Source organism: Musca vetustissima, unplaced genomic scaffold, assembly GCF_032173495.1.
Source record: "Musca vetustissima isolate MV318-11 ecotype Yass unplaced genomic scaffold, APGP_CSIRO_Mvet_v1 utg2887, whole genome shotgun sequence".
Taxonomy (NCBI): Eukaryota; Metazoa; Arthropoda; class Insecta; order Diptera; family Muscidae; genus Musca; species Musca vetustissima.
Window position 1 is genome coordinate 23,670 of NW_026884039.1, and position 21,777 is coordinate 45,446.

The 21,777-nt window shown below is 30.8% G+C and overlaps 1 protein-coding gene across 1 annotated transcript in view; it reads right to left on the reverse strand.

Annotated features, from left to right (window-relative positions):
- Window positions 1-658: 658 nt before the first annotated feature.
- LOC133331020 (transmembrane protein 132E) overlaps window positions 659-21,777 on the reverse strand; it is a gene marked incomplete at its 3' end in the record, with an annotated part of 44,223 nt that continues 23,104 nt past the window's right edge. Inside the window, exons 7-8 of the mRNA XM_061539420.1 lie at window positions 1,269-1,474; window positions 659-809 (exon numbers count right to left, since the gene is read on the reverse strand). Coding sequence (XP_061395404.1) covers window positions 659-809; window positions 1,269-1,474 — 357 coding nt within the window. The remainder of the gene's footprint in view (window positions 810-1,268; window positions 1,475-21,777) is intronic.

Sequence of the window (21,777 nt, forward strand, 5' to 3'; positions counted from 1 at the left end):
GTTTACTTTGACACGAAGACCGTGAAGTGAGTAGCTTAGTCACAAATCGATAGAGAACATACAAAAACTGGTTCGCCTCAACCTATTTTTACACATTTTTTTGCATTTAAGTAGACACAGCTTCCACGCAAATAAAGTTTGGAGGTCAATATCATGAAAAGTTTGCAACGACAGATCACGTTTTTTTCATATACTTAAGTAATTCCCGAGTTATAAAGGGGTGAACCTCCGCTTCAGCTATTTTAAAATATTGGCAATATTGCCAATATATGTTACCTCGACCCACCCACCAAATTGACAGTATTTCAGTTTACGTCTAAGGGTAGACGAATAATTTTTGGCAGATTTCTTATTTTTTTATAGTAAATAGTTTTATCACTTTTCTGGCAAACTATATCTGTAAACTTTTCTGGGAAACTATATCTGTAAACTTTTCTGGCAAACAATATCTGGACAAACCTGAAGAGAGTATGAAAGTGAATTCCATTTTTGGTCCATGTTTTCTTTGTTGCAGGTGCGTCGGGAGTTCATTCAAAGTTGTTACCTTTCGAAAGAACTCCCGACGATGATATGAAGTAATAGCATTTTATTATTTTTTTCTTTTTAATAAATATAATATTAGACTATAATAATAAGTTAATTGATTTTACAATCTTACCTGATCAACTGCAACGAATCTAGCATATACCTCAACGGGACTTTGTTGATATCGAGCTCGACACGACATCTTTTCTTGAAGACCATTACTATAATACGCCCGTTCGTGTCCGTGAAAAAATGATCTTTTCTTCCTACGAGACTTTTTATGGCTAGAAAACAAGTTGTAGAATTATGAATGTTATATAAATATATTTAAATATTATATATATATATCCTTAATACTCAATATACAGATGACATAATTTAAGTTCGATTTAATTTTTTTTACTTTTTTAATGAACGAAACAATGAATTTTGTAGTCTCAATAACCCATTGGAAATTCTAGAAATCGAGGCCAAAAGTTAACAAATCGGGGTTTACTGGAATTTAATGGGCATGGGAATTTAAAATATATATATATATATATATATATACTCTCGCGAATGTTCGCGAGCATTTGTTGCTGAAGAGCATTCTTTTGAAAAACTCAAGAAACAAATGTTTGTGAATACTCGCGAGCGCTGTTAAAAATAAAAAAAATAACTTCTTCTATAATGAACATATTTGCTTTGTCCCACTAGTTCGCTATAACGAAATATAATAATGATAATTACAAATAAAATCTTACATGTATTGGTGTTCATCCATTACTTTCCACCCTTTAATTTGTGAAAGGCGAAAATCACTAATATAAACCTCAAGTGGAAACTCTGGCATCCACACAATGAATTTTGCTACTCCAATATATGTTCCATATTTTACAATTATCGTCGCATTCGATGAACCTCGTATTTCAGAACCATCGACATATACCGAACTACACGAAGACGATACCTAAAAAAAATTAAAAAATATTATTTTCTTAATATAATCTATTTTAATGTGTATTAAATTTACAGATACAATACAATATTTTTGTACATAAAAAAGTAATCCTTCCATCAAACAGCATTATAGTTCATTTACATTTTACAGTATGTTAACAAAATATATAAAACTTTTTAAGGTGGAAGACAATGAATATAGTTAGATTTTTGCAAAATCTATAACACATGATAAATATATTACATAAAATAAAATGATATTTTGCTACAAATTGGTTTTGAGTTTTTTGGTTTTGGTCACTTCACTAGCACTTTTTTTGAGTACTTTAGCGTCTATACATTCATTGCTCATACACTCCTCCCTCATCGCAACTTGATATTTATAATCAGCATGTGTTAGCAATAAATTCAATCACTAACAAAACGAATGACTCTGACAGAATATTAGTTCTTGGCGATTTTAATCTGCCGTCCGTAAAGTGGCTTTCATTTCCAGATTCTGAGGCTCAAACACCCTTGACATCTGAGCAAATGTAAACCTATATACTTTTGAAATTGTAAATCGATTTAGCGATATAAACCTTTATCAAATAAATAGCACAACAAATTGTTATGATCGAATTCTACATCTAGCATTTGTGAATTATACACAATATTTTGAAATAATTAAAATACCTCCAATATGTACTCCCGAAGATAGCTACCATTCTACATTATGCATATTCATGATGCATAATAAATTAGCTACCAAAAATTCTTTGACGTAATTTAAATCTGTTCATAATTATAATTATTTCTAATCATATGGTTTTGTATAGCAATGTTGCCATATTTCAACTAAGCAAAGCGATTCGTTTCAGTTTTCGGAATTCATAAAATCGATCGGAATCTAAAGAAGCTAAAACAAAAACGATCGAAATGCAATTACGGAATCCGATCGGAATCTGTGACATGCCTGATAGTCATAGCCTCTTAATTATCGCCGCTATCAATGTAGTTGAAATTCAGGTCCTCTAAATGTTCCATTTTGTTTTAATATGCGACTCAAGGTTTGACTTTTAAGGCTATATTTTCTAGCGGCGGGCGTTGACATCTCAAGCATAGTATGAAAATAAACTATATGAAACGTCTGCAATCGTTTCGTACCGTACTTTTCGAAAGAACAAAACGAAACAAAAGAAAACCACACATAAAGTTCTTTCGTTTTGTATATCGTACTGTTTGCGCTCATGAGTGCATGAAATCGAAAAGTTCTCAGTTACAACGAGCGAAACGAAAATGAAAAGTTTCCAAACGTTTGCCGAGCGAAATGATAAATTGTTGTTTTTGTGTTGCTATTCTATGGAGAGTGGCGGTAGTGCACAGTGGGAAAAAATGCAGATCTAACGCGCAGAAAATCAAAGTAGATGTTTTACTGTATGTTTATCGATATTTTGAATAAGAATAGATTTAGATGGACAATTTTAATTATTTTATGAAAAAATTTGGCAATTTTTTTTTTTATTAACCCATTAAGCGCCGATTGTTTTTTTAGAAAAAACTTAAATTTTTAGGTGAAAATTACTATTTTGAAGTAATTGAAATATTTTATAATAAGCAACATTTTTCGTTATAACTTATCGATGGTTAAGAGATGTACTACGAGACAAACTTGATATTTTTGGATCAGATGAAAATAGCAACCTATTGAAAAGATCCCTCATTGTTTCCTCACGACTATTTTTTCTGGTGTACAGTTCCCTGTAGTTCCAAAAGTCCTTATTTCTGGATTCCATGGCTTCTTCAGACAACATTCCTATGGGCAAAGCTGCACAGTTAATTATATCAGCTCCATGCACTAATATTTTGTGTATGCTTGAAGGCATAACAGCATATCCACAGGCCATGGTTGAAAGAATGATACTAAAATTTTTAATAAAATAAACTAACTAAAATAAATCGCTATTCACTTGTTTATAACTTGTATAATCCCGTTCTTTGACACTTATTGAATGAGAAAAATCTATGAATGAACATTTGTTAAATGCGGATTTTTTATTCATAGGTAGAAAAATCTATAAATAATATGTATTTTTGCAATCATAGGTAACTGATACCTGTATCATCCCGTTCGTATGACAAAGTCATAAAGTCATCCGAAGTCATGTCAGTCATTGGAAACCCCATAACAGGTATAATAAAAGTCCACCTCCACGAAAATCATAAATATAGGTAAAACAGTGTATATATGAATGTTACACCAATGATATTTTTCCAGGGTTCATAAAGTGGACCCTTTACCTGCGGTATTTTAGAAGACTCTTACAGCCGATTTCGTTGTAATTTCAATTTTCATTTAGAAAGACATTTGGAATAAATGTATATTCAGTGCATGAGTTTAAAATCAATGTTTGGAGCAGCTTACTTAAATCCCTCATTTTCATACTCACACCCTGTACTCTTGAACCTTAGGATGGACATTTTGAACTTTTTTCTTATCTGCTATGCTGTGATCTATTCCAAGTCATATTTGATGAATTATATAAAAAAATGCACAAACTTTTAATTTTATTTAAACAAAACCTTAAAAAAGCTTCCTACACAAAATTGGCATTTTTCAAAAAATTGCCATAAATCCGAGAGTCGCAGGAAAAAATTTAGTATGATGTTCTAGGCAGACACACAAAAAAAATAAAACAAAAATCAAAGCTGAACTCGACTGCACTCCATACTAAACCCCTATTTTAATTGAAGGAATTAAAAAACGGACCTTACATATATTTAGCCCGAAACACCTAAATTAAAATAACTTATGGGTTATATAACTATACTAGCTTATTAATTCGGATTATTTTATACGGACTTAAGTACTCTCAACACTCTAATTTAAAACTGCATTAATGTTATAAAGTTTCCTTCAACTTCAGTCCCAACAACAGAAAACAAAATACAATCAAACAAACATAACACGACAAATGATCATTTTCCCCGAGCAAACGATTGAAAACGTTTCATTTTCGTTTACCTCCCAAACGTTTCAACTAAACATCGACCAACAGAAGTACAGAAGTGCTAAACATCGACCAACAGAAGCAATCGTACTGCTTGGTTCTTTTTGATTTAAAAAGTTTGTGGTTTTGTTTGGTACTAAAAACGAAACGAATCAAAGCAAATGAAAAGTTTGTGACTTTGTGTGATTCGTACGGGTATCGTACTGTTTGTTTACGTTCTCTGATCTCAAGTTCACACACACCTTCAGAAATAGTTTTTTTTTCTATCGCATTTTCGTCAATGCAAGCACGTTTGATCTTATACAGTGAGCAGCAAAAGTCATGGTACCCCATACAAATCAAAAAATATTCAGTAATTCCTCAAAAAGTAATTCACAAGATTTCAAATATATATTTTTATTTCATGTATTCAATCCTATACTACAACAAATTAAAGTAATATTTAATTTTTTTATTACAACAAAATATAAAATAAAATAGACATAGTGAAAAGTCCATATTTTTGCATAGCATAAGTCTTGGTACCCCTGGAGAAAAATAATGAATTATTTAATATTACTTAGTTTTTACAATTAAATTGACTTAACTAATATTTGGTAGGATATCCCTTGTGTTTTAAAACTTCATTGAATCGTTCGGGCATTGAGTATACAAGTTTTTAGTGTAGTCGGACTATATTTTACCCCATTCTGTCAGAAGTATTTCTTTGAGTTGGGCCTTACTGGAAATTGTATGATTTCGGATTCGTTTATCTAGATGATCCCATAGGTGCTCAATCGGATTTAAATCGGGGCGTTGTGGTGGTGTTATCAGCATGTGTGGTGTATTGTATACGATCCAATTCTTAACGTCAATAGCAGTGTGTGTTATGGATAGACCTCGGATTTTTGCATATTTTTTATGCTTTATCCGATTGGACTCAAATTTTGTATTTAGGCGTTTCATGCTTTAATTGATCGTCATTTGGTGTCATGTCAAAAATGGGCAAAAAATATGCAAAAAATATGCAAAATATATGCAAAAAATATGCAAAATATATGCAAAAAATATGCAAAATATGCAAAAATATGCAAAAAAAATGCAAAAATATGCAAAATATGCACTGTATGCTAGGTCGATATGCGATAAATATATGCAAAAAATATACAAAATATGCATTGTTGATATGCAAAATATGCAAAATATGCAAAATATGCAAAAATATGCAAAATATGCAAACATATGCAAAATATGCAAACATATGCAAAATATGCAAAATATGCAAAAATATGCAAAATATGCAAACATATGCAAAATATGCAAACATATGCAAAATATGCAAAAATATGCAAAAATATGCAAAATATGCAAACATATGCAAAAATATGCAAAATATGCAAAAATGTGCAAAATATGCAAAATATATGCAAAATATGCAAAATATATGCAAAATATGCAAACATATGCAAAATATGCAAAAATATGCAAAATATGCAAAATATATGCAAAATATGCAAAAATATGCAAAATATGCAAAAATATGCAACCATATGCAAAATATGCAAAAATGTGCAAAATATGCAAAAATATGCAAAATATATGCAAAATATGCAAACATATGCAAAATATGCAAACATATGCAAAATATGCAAACATATGCAAAATATGCAAAATATGCAAAAATATGCAAAATATATGCAAAATATGCAAACATATGCAAAAATATGCAAAATATATGCAAAATATGCAAACATATGCAAAAATATGCACGGTATGCTAGGTCGCAATATTAAAGATAGAACTTTGAAATTTTGCACATATATTATTACTCCTAGGATGTTTGGTATTGGAATATTTATATATATTTAGCAAATTTTTCATAATGCCCCAAAAATCTAACAGTTGAACCATGAAACGCATACATACACAATTAGATTTCTATAGGTAAAAAATAAAGAAAGCACACAAATTAGAAAACTACCACGAAAATTTTTTTTTTTTTTTGATTAAAATGATTGCATATGTGAAATATGTTGCTCATATTTCCACATATTTTGCATATGTTTGCATATATTTTGCATATTTTGCATATTTTTGCATATTTTGCATATTTTTGCATATTTTGCATATTTTTGCATATTTTGCATATTTTTGCATATTTTGCATATTTTTGCATATTTTGCATATATTTTGCATATATTTTGCATATTTTGCATATGTTTGCATATTTTGCATATATTTTGCATATTTTTGCATATTTTGCATATTTTTGCATATTTTGCATATGTTTGCATATTTTGCATATATTTTGCATATTTTTGCATATTTTGCATATTTTTGCATATTTTTGCATATATTTTGCATATTTTTGCATATTTTGCATATTTTGCATATGTTTGCATATATTTTGCATATATTTTGCATATTTTTGCATATTTTGCATATTTTTGCATATTTTTGCATATTTTGCATATGTTTGCATATTTTGCATATATTTTGCATATTTTGCATATTTTTGCATATTTTTGCATATTTTGCATATGTTTGCATATCTTGCATATATTTTGCATATATTTTGCATATTTTGCATATTTTGCATATGTTTGCATATTTTGCATATATTTTGCATATTTTGCATATTTTTGCATATTTTGCATATGTTTGCATATTTTGCATATATTTTGCATATATTTTGCATATTTTGCATATATTTTGCATATTTTGCATATTTTTGCATATTTTGAATATGTTTGCATATTTTGCATATATTTTGCATATTTTGCATATTTTTGCATATTTTGCATATTTTTGCATATTTTGCATATTTTTTGCATCTTTTGCATATATTTTGCATATTTTTGCATATTTTTGCATATTTTTTTGCATATGTTAGCATATTTTGCATATATTTTGCATATTTTTGTATATTTATTGCATATCCACCTAGCATACCGTGCATATTTTTTGCATATTCTTGCATATATTTTGCATATTTATCGCATATCGACCTAGCATACCGTGCATATTTTTTGCATATTTTTGCATATATTTTGCATATTTTATGCATATATTTTGCATATTTTATGCATATATTTTGCATACTTATTGCATATCGACCTAGCATATTTTGCATATTTTTTGCATATTTTGCATATTTTTTGCATATATTTTGCATATTTTATGCATATATTTTGCATATTTTATGCATATATTTTGCATATTTTATGCATATATTTTGCATATTTTATGCATATATTTTGCATACTTATTGCATATCGACCTAGCATATTTTGCATATTTTGCATATATTTTGCATATTTTGCATATTTTGCATATTTTTTGCATATTTTTTGCATATCTCGTGCATATGCAAAATATGCAAATATGCAAAAAATTAAAAAATATGAACCCTTCAAATAATTCTAAATCCTTTGAAACGAATTTGTGTCCAATCAGAATTTCGATATCTTCATTATTAAAAAATATGCAAATATGCAAAATCCGAGGTCTAGTTATGGATCATTGTACTGTTGGATGTAATAATTATCACGAATGCTGAGTTTTTCTGCACTTTGATTCAAATTTTGTTTCAAAATATTAATGTAAACTGTTTTATTCATTATTTCCTCAATGAATACCAAGTTGCCAACACCAGTTGCTGACATGCATCCCCATACCATTACTCCAACCCCTCCGTGCTTTACTGTTTTCCGAGTATTCTTTGGATTGAGCTCTTCGCCTTTTTTCCGCCACACCAAAGAGCATCCATCCGACCCAAATATGTTTCGATTTGTTCGAGAAAATAACTTTTTCCCAGAACTCATTTATCTTGTTTTTATAATCATTTGCAAAATCAACACGCTTCTTTCTGTTTGTTTTGTTAACAAGTGTTTTTTGCGGGCAGTGCGAGCATTGAATCCACACTTCTTGATGCACTTGCATGCAGTGTTGCCAAAACATTGTTGATAAAAAATGCTAGATTTTGTTTAAAAAAGTGCTAAAAAATTTTAAAAGTGATTTTAAATTTTCAAGGTTTTCAATGGGCCGGATATATGTTTGAAGATTTAAAGAAAAAGAAAAATGATTTACAATTTTTTTGTTATTGTTTTGATGTTGTTGTCGTATGAACTAGGATTATTGGCTTTGCTCAAAAATCAACAAATTGACGGACATCTAAAAAAATATTTTTGAAAAATCGCCTATTTTTTACCACAAACCACGTTAAGGAAGATCTTGACCGATTGGATTTATCCTAGTTCATACGATTGCTATACACGTCCCCAAATTTGTAATCGATCGAATTATTAGTTTTTGAGTTATCGTGCCCGCCATTCGCAAAAATGCAAAAATGAAAAATGCGTTTAAAGTTTGAGAAGCGCTCTTGCCGTCACTTAATGATATGTTGCTTTCTTAAAAATGTCCATACCAAAAATTATCAATGTGGATCTATGTTTCGAGGTAGTCCCTAGAAAAAGGCATTTTGGAGTCGTCGAGCAAGTTTTTCATCAAATTGACTATAATTTGAAACTTTTAATTTTTTGTGGAGTTTCGGATAATGACATATATGCAGAAATTGTCAAGGCACATGTACTCATATTGAAGTATTGCTCTACCATCTTTATGTGGAAGGTTTTAGACGCATTATCTGTGATCTCGAAGGGTAGGATATATTTATGCGGAAAATTTTCTACATAGGTCTATGTTTGGACATATCCCCCGTTTGAAGATTCTATCCTATTTGTGTTCTTTAAGGATTTGAACCTTTTCCGACGAAGTGTAGGCCCATCTTTTGACATAACCCCATTATAAAGTGGGACGCGACCCATTTTCGGTACTCTGAAATGGCTACAATTTGGTTTTCGGGATTCCCGATGAATAAAGAACTCATTTCTCCTTTCCGATTTAGGTCCAGGATTTTACTTCGCTCTTAATTTGGTTTTTCATTTTACCTAATAAACAACCTACTAGCAGGCGATGCTATAGTAAGCGTATGAAGTACCCGACCATTTTTTGAGAACATTTTAATACGCTCCACATGGTACAGGGTACAAACAGTTCTGACCGTCCGAACTTTAATACATATTTACAAATTTACTGGCACTTTTTTTACATTGAACATTAAAATCATAGCGTGAAACATAGGGACATTTTAATGTGTCAATGTGAAATCGAAATAATACCCAAAATTTTAACTAATTCAAAAAAAAAAATAAATAAAAATGCTAAAAATGTGCTAGGTGCTAGATCAATTTTTTTGGTGCTAAACGAGATTCAAAAGTGCTAAATCTAGTACTAAAAGTGCTAAATTGGCAACACTGCTTGCATGCGATTTTAGGAGAGCTGGTAAATGGATCCTTTTTTAAAATACATTCAATTTTTTGTTGTTCTCTGATGTTGAGCTTCCTGGGATGGCCGCGGTTTATTTTCAATTATATTTTCTTTTTTTATCGATTAACTATTTTTTTGGCTGCTGATTTGGTTCTGTTTATCGGAATAGGATTTTCCCATTTCATGGTTGTTAATTATTATTTTCCGCTCTTTAATACCTAGTTCTTTTCTAGGCATTTAAAAAATACTTTCTTTCACTTGTTGCACTAAGCAAATGCTTTTGGGAATGTGAAAAGTACCGTTATTTTTTAAAAGAGAATTTGACAAAACTCTAAGTAGTTGCCACCTATTATGCTAAACGATTTTATCCCATAAATGATGTGTAATATCAGCTCTGATCAGGGGTACCATGACTTATGCTGTGCAAAAATTTGGAGTTGACACGATCTCGATTCTGTTTATGGTTTGTTGGAACAAATAAATTAAATATTACTTTCCGTTGTTGTAGTATAGGAATACATAAAATAAAAAAAAATAGTTTTAAATTTTATAAATTATTTATTGAGTAATTACTGAATACTATTTTATTTGTATGGGGTACCATGACTTTTGCTGCTCACTGTATAAGTAGTTTCAAGCCATATTAAAGGATTATTTTTAAACAAACTTAAAAACATTTTAAGGGAATAATATTGCACTATCTGTATATGCCCGAATGTGTCCCACTTCAAAATGCCGAATTTACCCCGTGGGTACTTTTTATAGTTTTTTTTTTTTAATTTACTTCTATCAATCTTCCAAAAATATTATATTTTTAATTATTTTTATAAGAATGATCATTGTAATTAACTGTTTTCTAATAATACTGCCTTAAAAATGGAATGGAAATATTACAATAACATCTGTAAAAATACAAAAAACCGTGCATCTCAATAAGTATATTAGCTAGAGATATCAAACTTTGCGACAGTTATTTATTTTGTTATTCGATACCTATGTATCGAAGCTAGTGATGTACGGTGAGAGCTTCATATCGAAAACGCGAATGCCGAAAGTGTCTCAGTCCCCCTGCTTGCACTCAAAAGGCTTGACACCCAAAACACTTGTGCTTATCTAAGTGGCTTACGTTTGTCTGTGGCTTATTTAAGTTCTCTGGTGTATAGATTCTTCTTGAAGTTGTCTGAAAACTATCGATTTCAAAAGAACAAAATTATTTTGTTCGCTCTAATTTATACATGTTTCCAAATGTTGTATGACATCCGAATGTCATTATGGGCAAGCTGTACCTCTAACTAATATTTAACCATTATAATAACCAAAAATAAAAACGTCAATAAGCTTTGTTGTTACCTGGCGAATCGTAATCCACGGGTAAAGCTTTATTCCGAAAGCAGAGGGAATTTTTGACTTTTCCAATTACAAGTTGTGTTATTTTCTTCTTTCCGTTAGCATTGCAGCAACCAAGCACAGATATTCTTTCCTTTGGAAATTTTCTCCCAGGAGCCCCCCTTTCTTCATCATGAACTGTAAAGTTTCTTATCAATTTCTTTAGTACCACTGATCGGAGTATGTTTCTTACGTTCGGTTGAAACCAAGCAAAGAGTTTTGATTACATTATTACCAATTCGCACTTATTGACAATAATGTACACATCCCAAATTTGCATCAGCAATATTTGAGTTATCTTACCACACTTTATCATACTTTAAAATATACTAACTATGAACACACTATCTATAAGGACAATCCCAATGTGAACTGTGAGAATTGTTAGCTATTATGTGTAGAAGATTAAACCAAGTTCGATGTGTTTATGTAGTTCTTAAGGAAATTTATTTAACAACAAAACAAAATTTAAACTACAATTTCTCATTAACATTTGGTCCTTCATATAAAACATTTTTATAAAAAAAATTATATTAAAATAAAAAAAAACAAACCAAGAAAGCTAAAAAAGCACAAACCTAAAATCCATTTAAGGAAAAAATAAAAAGCCAAATAAGGCACAAACAAAATAAGCCAATCTCAAAAAAGAAAAACCAAATTCGCTCGCGAATGATTCAAAATACATACATTCTTTTTGTTTTGCGTTCATTTTACGAATGAATTTATGGCGATAAATTCTTTACCGAACGAGCATTCGCAAAAGAATGTTTGCACACATATAAAACATTTTTATAAAAAAATTATATTAAAAAAAAAACAAACCAAGAAAGCTAAAAAAGCACAAAGCTAAAATCCATTTAAGGAAAAAAATAAAAAGCCAAATAAGGCACAAACAAAATAAGCCAATCTCAAAAAAGAAAAACCAAAATCGCTCGCGAATGATTCAAAATACATACATTCTTTTTGTTTTGTGTTCATTTTACGAATGAATTTATGGCGATAAATTCTTTACCGAACGAGCATTCGCAAAAGAATGTTTGCACTAGACATCTGCATGAATGTACTCGTACAATGAATCCACATCCACATTCATGGATGTTAAGTTGTATTCAGAGTACACAACAACATTTAATGAGTGCAAATGAATTCAACCACCGAAGTTTTGTTGTTCTTCGTTGTGCTTTGTCCGATCAAACGATCAAACTTGAAAGCACAACATTCAGTATGATGGACTACAAGAACAAGTTATACAACATCAATGAGTCCAATGAGTGAACATCATGCATGTATTTTGTATTCTGTGTATTCATTCAACGACTTAACATTGATGGTGGGCATTTATTGTACAGGTACATGCAAATGTTTACCTTGTACACTCTTTAAAACTTTATTAGTGAGCAATAGTGAGAAATAATGTCTTTTATTTTTTTCTATTGAATACAAGTAAATAAAAACTCCAGAAAAATAAGTAAAAGTTAAATGAAATGATGTAAGAAAAATCGGCGGAATCTTCCTCAAGGTATATACAAAAATAGGCCTATGCAGAAAATTAGAGTACAAAGTTATATGAGGAGTACAAATAAGTATTTGCGGAAATACATATGCACTTTTTTGGGACTTAAAGACTTTTCATTTGTTCTTTATGTTTTTGTGGACGTAGGTCATTTTCTTACAAATTGTCTCTCATTACATTTCTTAATTTCTGTAATAAATTTGTACTTTTGTTGATTTTTTACATGATAATATTATTAAGTAGAGTAGAGATTGTTTATTAAAAAATATGAATAAAAATAATTAAAACGTCCTTAAGTTCGACAGGGCCGACCTTTTTATACTCACCGCCGCGAGGTGAACAGTCAAATTTTTAAATTGATCGGTATTTTTATATGGGTTTTATGCCCTGGTAAATAACTACCAAGAGAAATATCAAAAATAGAGACTATTGGAAATTTGGACTAGGACCTAGTACATACCGAAATCCTCAAATTGTCAAAAATTTAGTGTACAGTTTTGTTGGGTCTATACCAAATCGCGGACAGATAACGATAATTTTTTGTAAAAAAAGGATTGGACACACAATGAGAACCCAAAATAACAAATTAGAACCTACTCGGTTGAAAAACGTATCCAAAATACCGAAAAATGGGGTAAGGTAATATGGGGGAACTCCAAAACTTGGACCAATATTGATAATTTAGAGTCCTAAATGGCGGTACCCTACAAAGTAGACCAATATTGATATTTTTTGTTGGAAGGTGTGCTACCCATAAGTACCTAAAATACCAAACTACAGACAATTCGGCTGAAAATCATGTCCAAAATCCTAAATATGAAATGTGGACTTAAAGCCTTTACGTGATGTTAAGTCAGTGACATGTGATGAATTGGACTTAGCGCCTTTACTCATCAATACAAAACAACAATAACAAAAGAGATAAATATATTTTAATTTTTTTATATCGATGTATTTTGGCTTTTTATACATAACTGTATCAAAATCTCAATTTCTAGATAAATGGACTTGTGTCCTTTTCAAATTAAGCCAGCGAAAATGTTTTAAATATTTTGTTAGTTACTGGCAGTATGAACATTTCCAACACTTTGCAAAGAAGGTTTATGCAAACGAGCGTTCGCACACACATTAAAAACACACAACAGTCATCGTCGTTCATTGCGTTGGTTATATATAAGGGGGCCAATATTGATTACTTCTCGGGAGGATATACTTAATGTGGACTGATAAAGGCCATTTTGGAACGTAACGGTTTAGTTTTGTATCTCGACACCCCCGAAGGTAGTAATATTACAACAGAAGTCTTAACATATTATAGGTTATGAACTGACAAGTTGTAGTACTGAATATTCCCCACACTATGGGGTATCCAATTCGAACCCAAATTAAAACGAATTTAAAAAAAGTGTGTTTAAAAACATCTAAATATTGAAAAAAGAAAAATTCTGCTATATAGTGGATACATTACTAGATATTCATAAATTTTGTCCTTATTAAGAATATATATACTTTATATGGGCGGAAATGACTATTTCGATGAGTTACAAAAAAAAAAAAAAAAGACATAACATAACATACCCTTCATACTTTTGTGGATGGTGTAAAAACCAAAATATCTCGTCAATTAATTCGGGTAATTCGAATACTACTGTATAATTCGACACACTCATTGTGTAAAACATGTTCGTGTACGAACTTGCCGCATTTGTTCAAACTTTGTGTGTTACAACATACATTCATACCGAAGTAAACATACACAATAAATACCGGTTCGTCGAGTCTGACACGTGGATTGTATGAATCAAACGAATACACAACAAATTCGAAACTCTCATACCTGAAGCAATTCATATTTGTTGTACCCTCACTCATTGGACTTCATTTCAAACAAATTTATAGAATAGAAGCCATTACTTTGTGTGAGTGACTCATGGGTGGTGTTTTTGTGCATTCATGCAGATGTCTAGTTTGCACACACATAACAAACGAGTGGTTTGGTGGTTGAAATTCGTTTGGTTTGGTGGTTGAAATTCTATCTGACATTCTCTCACGAATGAAAACAAACATTCCCGGATTCTCGCGAATTCTCAAAACGGCAACAACAAACGTTCGTGAACATAATAGTTGTTGGACATGTGTTTTGTTTTTCCAAACACTTTCTGCTACACACATATTCTTTCGTTGTTTGTGTATTTACTTTTTTAGGATATTTTTGTTTGTTGTTGTTTTTAACAGTGCTCGCGAGCAATTGAAAACATTCGAATTATCGCCTCGTGAGAAAGAGCGTATTTTAATCATTCTTCGCACCCTGGAAAAAAATTATAACTTAATAAAATTTCTATCACAAGATGTGATTTTTCATCCTCGCAATTTTCTACAAAAATGTTGCTCATACGATTTTATGTTAGGTCCTCAATGACGAGAAATTGGTATTTTATCGTTTTATTGGTCTAATCTTAATTTTACCCGTTTCATGTCCCTAAACCCCAATATGTATATATGTATTTCAATAAATTCAGTATACATTCCTTATTATGAAGAACTGTCGGACAATAGCGGCCAAAACTAAAGCAACTGAAATACAAAGAAAGTAAATGTCGTATACCTATCGTGTTTTTTCAGTTTTAAATCTGTTACTTTATTCACTTAAAAAAAAACTAAAGCATAAGTGCAAAATTTGTTTTGAAATCAATAATCTATGGAAAAGGAAATTGTCACAATTATAGCTTGGACAAAACTAAAGCAACTCTACTGCACAAAAAGATGATCTCTGAAATTTTACTTATTTTTACCATTATAATGACTATGTTTTGGTTTCTTCAACTATTTCAATTCTTATACATTATTCTTAAAAGGATTTTATTACAATACCATTTGCCTGTTTTCAATTTTTACTTACTGCCAACAAATATATAAAAATGGATAGATTCAGATACAGTACACAAATAAAACATCTAATTATCAGTGATTGTGAAAATAATTTATCACAAAACATTATCTCGAAGAAATAATTTCATAAATAAATTCGTGATTTTCTATATTCAGATATCAAAACCAATAAATTTAGCATGATTTTTACTAGCTTTTTTTTTAATTATAAACATATAAGATATTGAAATCGGTTTTATCATGCAATAAAGTGTTAAATATACACTACACCTTATAGTGATTGTTACACACCTGACGTTTTCGATCTGAAGCTCTCACTGTACATCACTAGAATTTTGGTTTCTAATTGCGTACAACATCTCCGTACCAGCCATTATTAATAACCCCCAATATTCGATATTTTCGGGATTTTGGACACATTTTCAACGAAATTGGCTGTAATTTAGTATTCTGGTTCCTATCGTATTTTTGGGATTTCAATCGAATTTGCTGTAATTTTTTATAGCACATTATTGTACTAAAAACTATTAATATTGAACCATGTTTGAGTGTAGCCTCCATATAACGATACCTCCACATCTCTGTACTAAAAATAATTTCACTACCTAAAATGATCAATATTGATCCCCGTTAAAACGCTAGCCCCTATAAAACGCTAGCCCCTATTAGTGTCAAGTATCAATGAGTTATAAGAAGACCTCGGATTTTGCATATTTGCATATTTTTTAATAATGAAGATATCGAAATTCTGATTGGACACAAATTCGTTTCAAAGAATTTAGAATTATTTGAAGGGTTCATATTTTTTAAATTTTTGCATATTTGCATATAATGCATATGCACGAGATATGCAAAATATGCATAAAATATGCAAAAAGTATGCAAAATACGCAAAAATATGCAGAATATGCAAAATATGCAAAAATATTCAAACATATGCAAAATATGCAAATTATTAAAAAATATGCAGAATATGCAAAATATGAAAAAATATGCAAAATATTCAAAATATGCAAAAATATGCGGAATATGCAAAATATGCGGAATATGCAAAAATATGCAGAATATTCAAAAATATGCAAAATATGCAAAAATATGCGGAATATGCAAAAATATGCAAAATATGAACAAATATGCAGAATATGCAAAATATGCAAAAATATGCAAAATAGGCAAAAATATGCAAAATATGCAAAAATATACAAAATATGAAAAAATATGCAAGAGTATGCAAAATATTAAAAAATATGCAAAATATTAAAAAATATGCAGAATATGCAAAATATGAAAAGAATATATAAAATATGCAAAAATATGCAGAATATGCAAAAATGTGCAAAATATGCAAAAATATGCAAAATATGCGAATATGAAAAAATATGCAGAATATGCGAATATGAAAAAATATGCAGAATATGCAAAAATATGCAGAATATGCAAAATAGGCAAAAATATGCAAAAAATATGCAAAAATATGCAAAATATGAGCAACATATTTTACATATGCAATCATTTTAATCATGGTAATTTTTTAAATTTTTATAAAATACACCTATAGAACCCTATGTCTGAGTAGACGTGTTTTTTATCGCAGCTTATCGTTCTGTTTATTTCTGCTTTTAAAATTCGTTGCAAACGTAATTCACTGGTGCCTTGGTGTTGATATCTTGTGTTTATTGCAATATTGTCGAGTTATTTCAAATTTATCTCGAATTATTACTGTATACAATAAACATTAAGTTGCTGCGTTGCGTAAGGATTGCTGTGTTGCTGTTGTTCCTTTGTTGCTGTTGCCATTTTTTACCTTCATTTGTTGTTGTTGCTGTTTGATTTTAAAATGCCGGCTAATAAGGCTACTAAATGCAAAACATGCGACGATACAATAACCAAGACACAAGCAAGTGTTTTATGTAAATCATGCAACCGTTGGATTCATACATCATGCGCCAACATTGATGACAAGCATCTTTACGTTTTAAAAACAGTAAAATCATTTGCGTTTATTTGTGCATCTTGCGAGCCGAATCTTAATAATTGCTCTAATAATGATGATGTATTGGATAGAATAAACAGTTTGAGTGAAAAGTTGGATAACTTTGTTCATAACTATGAAACCCAGCTAAACATTTTGAAGGGTGTTTTGGATGATATCAAGAAAGAAGTTAGTTCCTGTATTGCTGAGTTGAAGTCAGATATTAAAGACTGCAATGATAAAGTCCGTAAGGTTGAAGTGAATACCACAACAAAATTTGCCGCTCTTGATCATGAAGACAATATATTGCATAGACGGTTAAGTCGTTCTGACATACTTATTGGAGGACTGCCTGAGGGTTTGGACGACTTGGAAACACCTGTAATAGCTTTGGGGACATTCTACAATATTCCAATTACAAGTGCTGATATAAATCAAGTGTGCTATATAAATCGGAGAAAGCAAATATTGGTGAAATTTAACAAGGTTGTAAAGCGTGATTGTCTTATGAGAAATCTGAATGCCCGTGTGTATCTTAATGATCATTTTTCACCAGCAGCTGCCAATTTAAATTTTATCTGCAAAAAATTACGTCGTTTAAACGTTGTGAAGAAGTTTAAAATTTTAAATACTGATCATCTTAAGGCATGGTTGTTGTTTGCTGATGGTAGAGATGACACATGTAATGCCAGTCAATGTGCTGCACTACTTCATGATGCTGAAAGAGAGTGATATGCTGTTGTTGTTCACGTATTTATTATATTTAATTGCTATTTTATTAATTTTGAATCTCATTTATGAATTTATCGATCAGCTGTGTTAGAGTTTGATATATTATATTTCTTTTTTTTGTGAAATGTGTAGTTATAATAAAATAGATTTAGTTTCTTATATATGGTTCCCCTCTATATCTACTTTTCTTATTTTTGATGTCTTTTAGCGCAAATCTTGGGCCAGTGATAAGCAACAACTTTTTCATTAACTCGGTCTTACAGTCTCATAACTTTAATATTGCACATTTAAATTGTCGTAGTATTAGGCCATCAGCAAATACCACTAAATTTCAAGAACTCAAATCAATAATATATGAATCCAAATTTAATATTGTCGCTGTTTCGGAGACGTGGCTTAAGCCAGAAGTTTCAAGCCGTGCAGTTGATATAACTGGGTATACATTTATCAGGAATGATCGTATAGACTCAAGAGGTGGTGGTGTTGGCATGTATATTATGAAAGGAATTAGTTATGAAATAGTATTCAAATCTTCGGTGCTGGGAAAATGCGAATCCCTTTTCATTGAATTGGCATCATGTGATGCAAAGATTTTAGTTGGAGTGGTATATTTACCTCCACCTGGCGACTTTTCCTTTTTTGAACATTTTCATAATAATCTATTTTTGACATATACACATTTGGTAGTGGTAGGTGATTTTAACTCTAATTTGTTCGACACACAAAAAGCTATGTCTACCCGTTCCTCATGCTTTAGAATGAATTTGTCTATTTTGCATAATACAAAACCTACGCATTATAATGTAAATCATAACTCGTCTTCATTGATCGATTTTATTTTGGTTAGTGATTTATGTATGGTTCAGCTATGTGATCAGGTGATTGATTTGTCCATCCATATCTGCTGATCATGCATTTATTTTTGACTCGCTTAGCATTAGCGTTAATATAAGCTGTGATTTTGTTGAATACCATGATTATAGAAATATGGACTGGGACAGATTTTTTTCTTATCTAGCTGAATTGGACTGTGAAATGCTTTATGTGGCTGATAGTGATGTTAAGTGTTCTTTGATATCTTCAATTATTTCTGATTTATTTAACTTAGTTCCTACTGTACGCAGAAAAATTAGATCTGATGACAATTGGATGAATGCAAATCGGATTACTTTAGCCAGATCGCTTCGCGATTTGGCATTCGCAGCATACCAACAAAATAAGAATAGCGGCAATTGGAAAGTGTACTGTAAGTTTAGAAATAAAGCCAAATCAATCATTAGACGTGAGCGTAGAAGATATTTTTCGAAAAAATTTAATTACATGGGTTCTACTGCTTTCTGGCGTTTTCTTAGGGGTACAGGATGTACGGGTTGTGATGACATAGTTTCCAATTTTGATGTCAATAGTTTAAACAGTTCATTTGTTTCAAATAATTTGGCTACTCGTGATTTAGATTTTCGTGATTTCGGTGAATCAGATAACGCATTTTCCTTCAGTTGTGTTGGTATTGATGATGTGGCTATTGCTCTAAATAATATTAAATCTAAATCCATTGGCATAGATGGAATACCTGTTGATTTCATTAAACTTATTTTCCCATATATTTCTAATATGATTCTTGATCTGATAAACACAATTTTAACATCGTCGCTGTATCCGACCCTTTGGAAGAAAGCTCGTGTTGTTCCAATTCCTAAAGCCCATATTGTTAATGGTCCTGAAGATCTCAGACCTATTTCTATTTTGCCGGTATTGTCAAAAGTTTGTGAGCAAATTATGAAGAGCCAAATTTTGGGACGTGTGAGCGTCCAAATTTCTAAATACCAGTTTGCTTTTCGTAAAAATCATAGTACTGCAAGCTTACTACTTTATTTGACAGATATGATTAGAAACAATACCAATCAAAATAATAATACTACCTGTTGATTTCATTAAACTTATTTTCCCATATATTTCTAATATGATTCTTGATCTGATAAACACAATTTGAACATCGTCGCTGTATCCGACCCTTTGGAAGAAAGCTCGTGTTGTTCCAATTCCTAAAGCCCATATTGTTAATGGTCCTGAAGATCTCAGACCTATTTCTATTTTGCCGGTATTGTCAAAAGTTTGTGAGCAAATTATGAAGAGCCAAATTTTGGGACGTGTGAGCGCCCAAATTTCTAAATACCAGTTTGCTTTTCGTAAAAATCATAGTACTGCAAGCTTACTACTTTATTTGACAGATATGATTAGAAACAATACCAATCAAAATAATAATACTATTGTCGTTTCCTTAGATTTAACTAAAGCGTTTAATACTATTGTACATCAACAATTAATATTAAAGCTTAAAAATGAGTTTAATTTTTCCTTAACTGCTTGTAAGCTTGTTGCATCTTTCTTGTCTGGTAGATCACAATTTGTATGTCTTAATGGTGAATCTTCTATGACTATTCCTGTTACATGTGGTGTACCACAGGGTTCCGTGTTAGGACCGTTGTTTTTTATTTTATATGTCAATAACTTAGGGGATTATTTTCGATACGATGACTGCGTCCCCCTTTTATTTGCAGATGACATTTACCTCATCTTCAATGATAATCAGCTTTCTCCTTATGATTTTGAGCGTTATGTAAATCTTTCTTTGTCTCGGTTCAAGCAATGGTCATCAAGTAACTCATTGATGATAAATTACTCTAAGACTAAAGCTATGCTATTTGGGAGTCAGTTATATGATTACAATTTATTTATTGACCAGAATAGGATCGGCTTTGTAAGCTGTCACAAAATTTTAGGAGTGTTTATAGATGATAAGTTATCATTTGATGCTCACATAGATTTTATACATCGGAAAGTGTGTGGAATAATTCGCAAGTTGTACTCTACGAATTTATTTCTTCCATCTTGGGTAAAAAAGAGGTTGGCATTTGCTCTTGTTATGCCCCATATTAATTACTGCTTGGAAGTAGTATCTGGAACCATAGATCGTACCCTTTTCAAATTAAAGCGCATTGTTAATTGTATTTCTCGTTTCGTGTATGGAGTAAAGAGATATGAGCATATTTCTGGCTATGTTGAGAGTTTATTAGGAGTTGATTTTGATAAGTATGTTACAATCAAATTGTTATGCTCATTTTATAAAGTCGTTAAATGTGGAGTACCTCATCTACTATCGAATTTGTTTAGATTTAATATGTCTTCAAGAACTACTCAGTTATTTATACCAAGAATATATAATTCTGTTTTTGAGAAATCGTTTTTAATACGAGTTGCTCGAATATGGAACTACTTGTCAGTTGAACTGAGAGTATTTTCTCATTCAAACAATGCATTTCGTTTGAAACTTTTGGACTACGTTTGAAGCGCTGATCCAAATATTATATAATGTTTTTTGACTTGATATGTTCTTGGTGCCTTTAAATACATATTGACATTTACTTATGGTCTGATTTATGTTGAATTAATGATTTTATTTTTAAAACTTTGTTGTTTATCTTGGCATTAATTTGCAACTTTTGCATTTTGTAGTTATGGCTGGG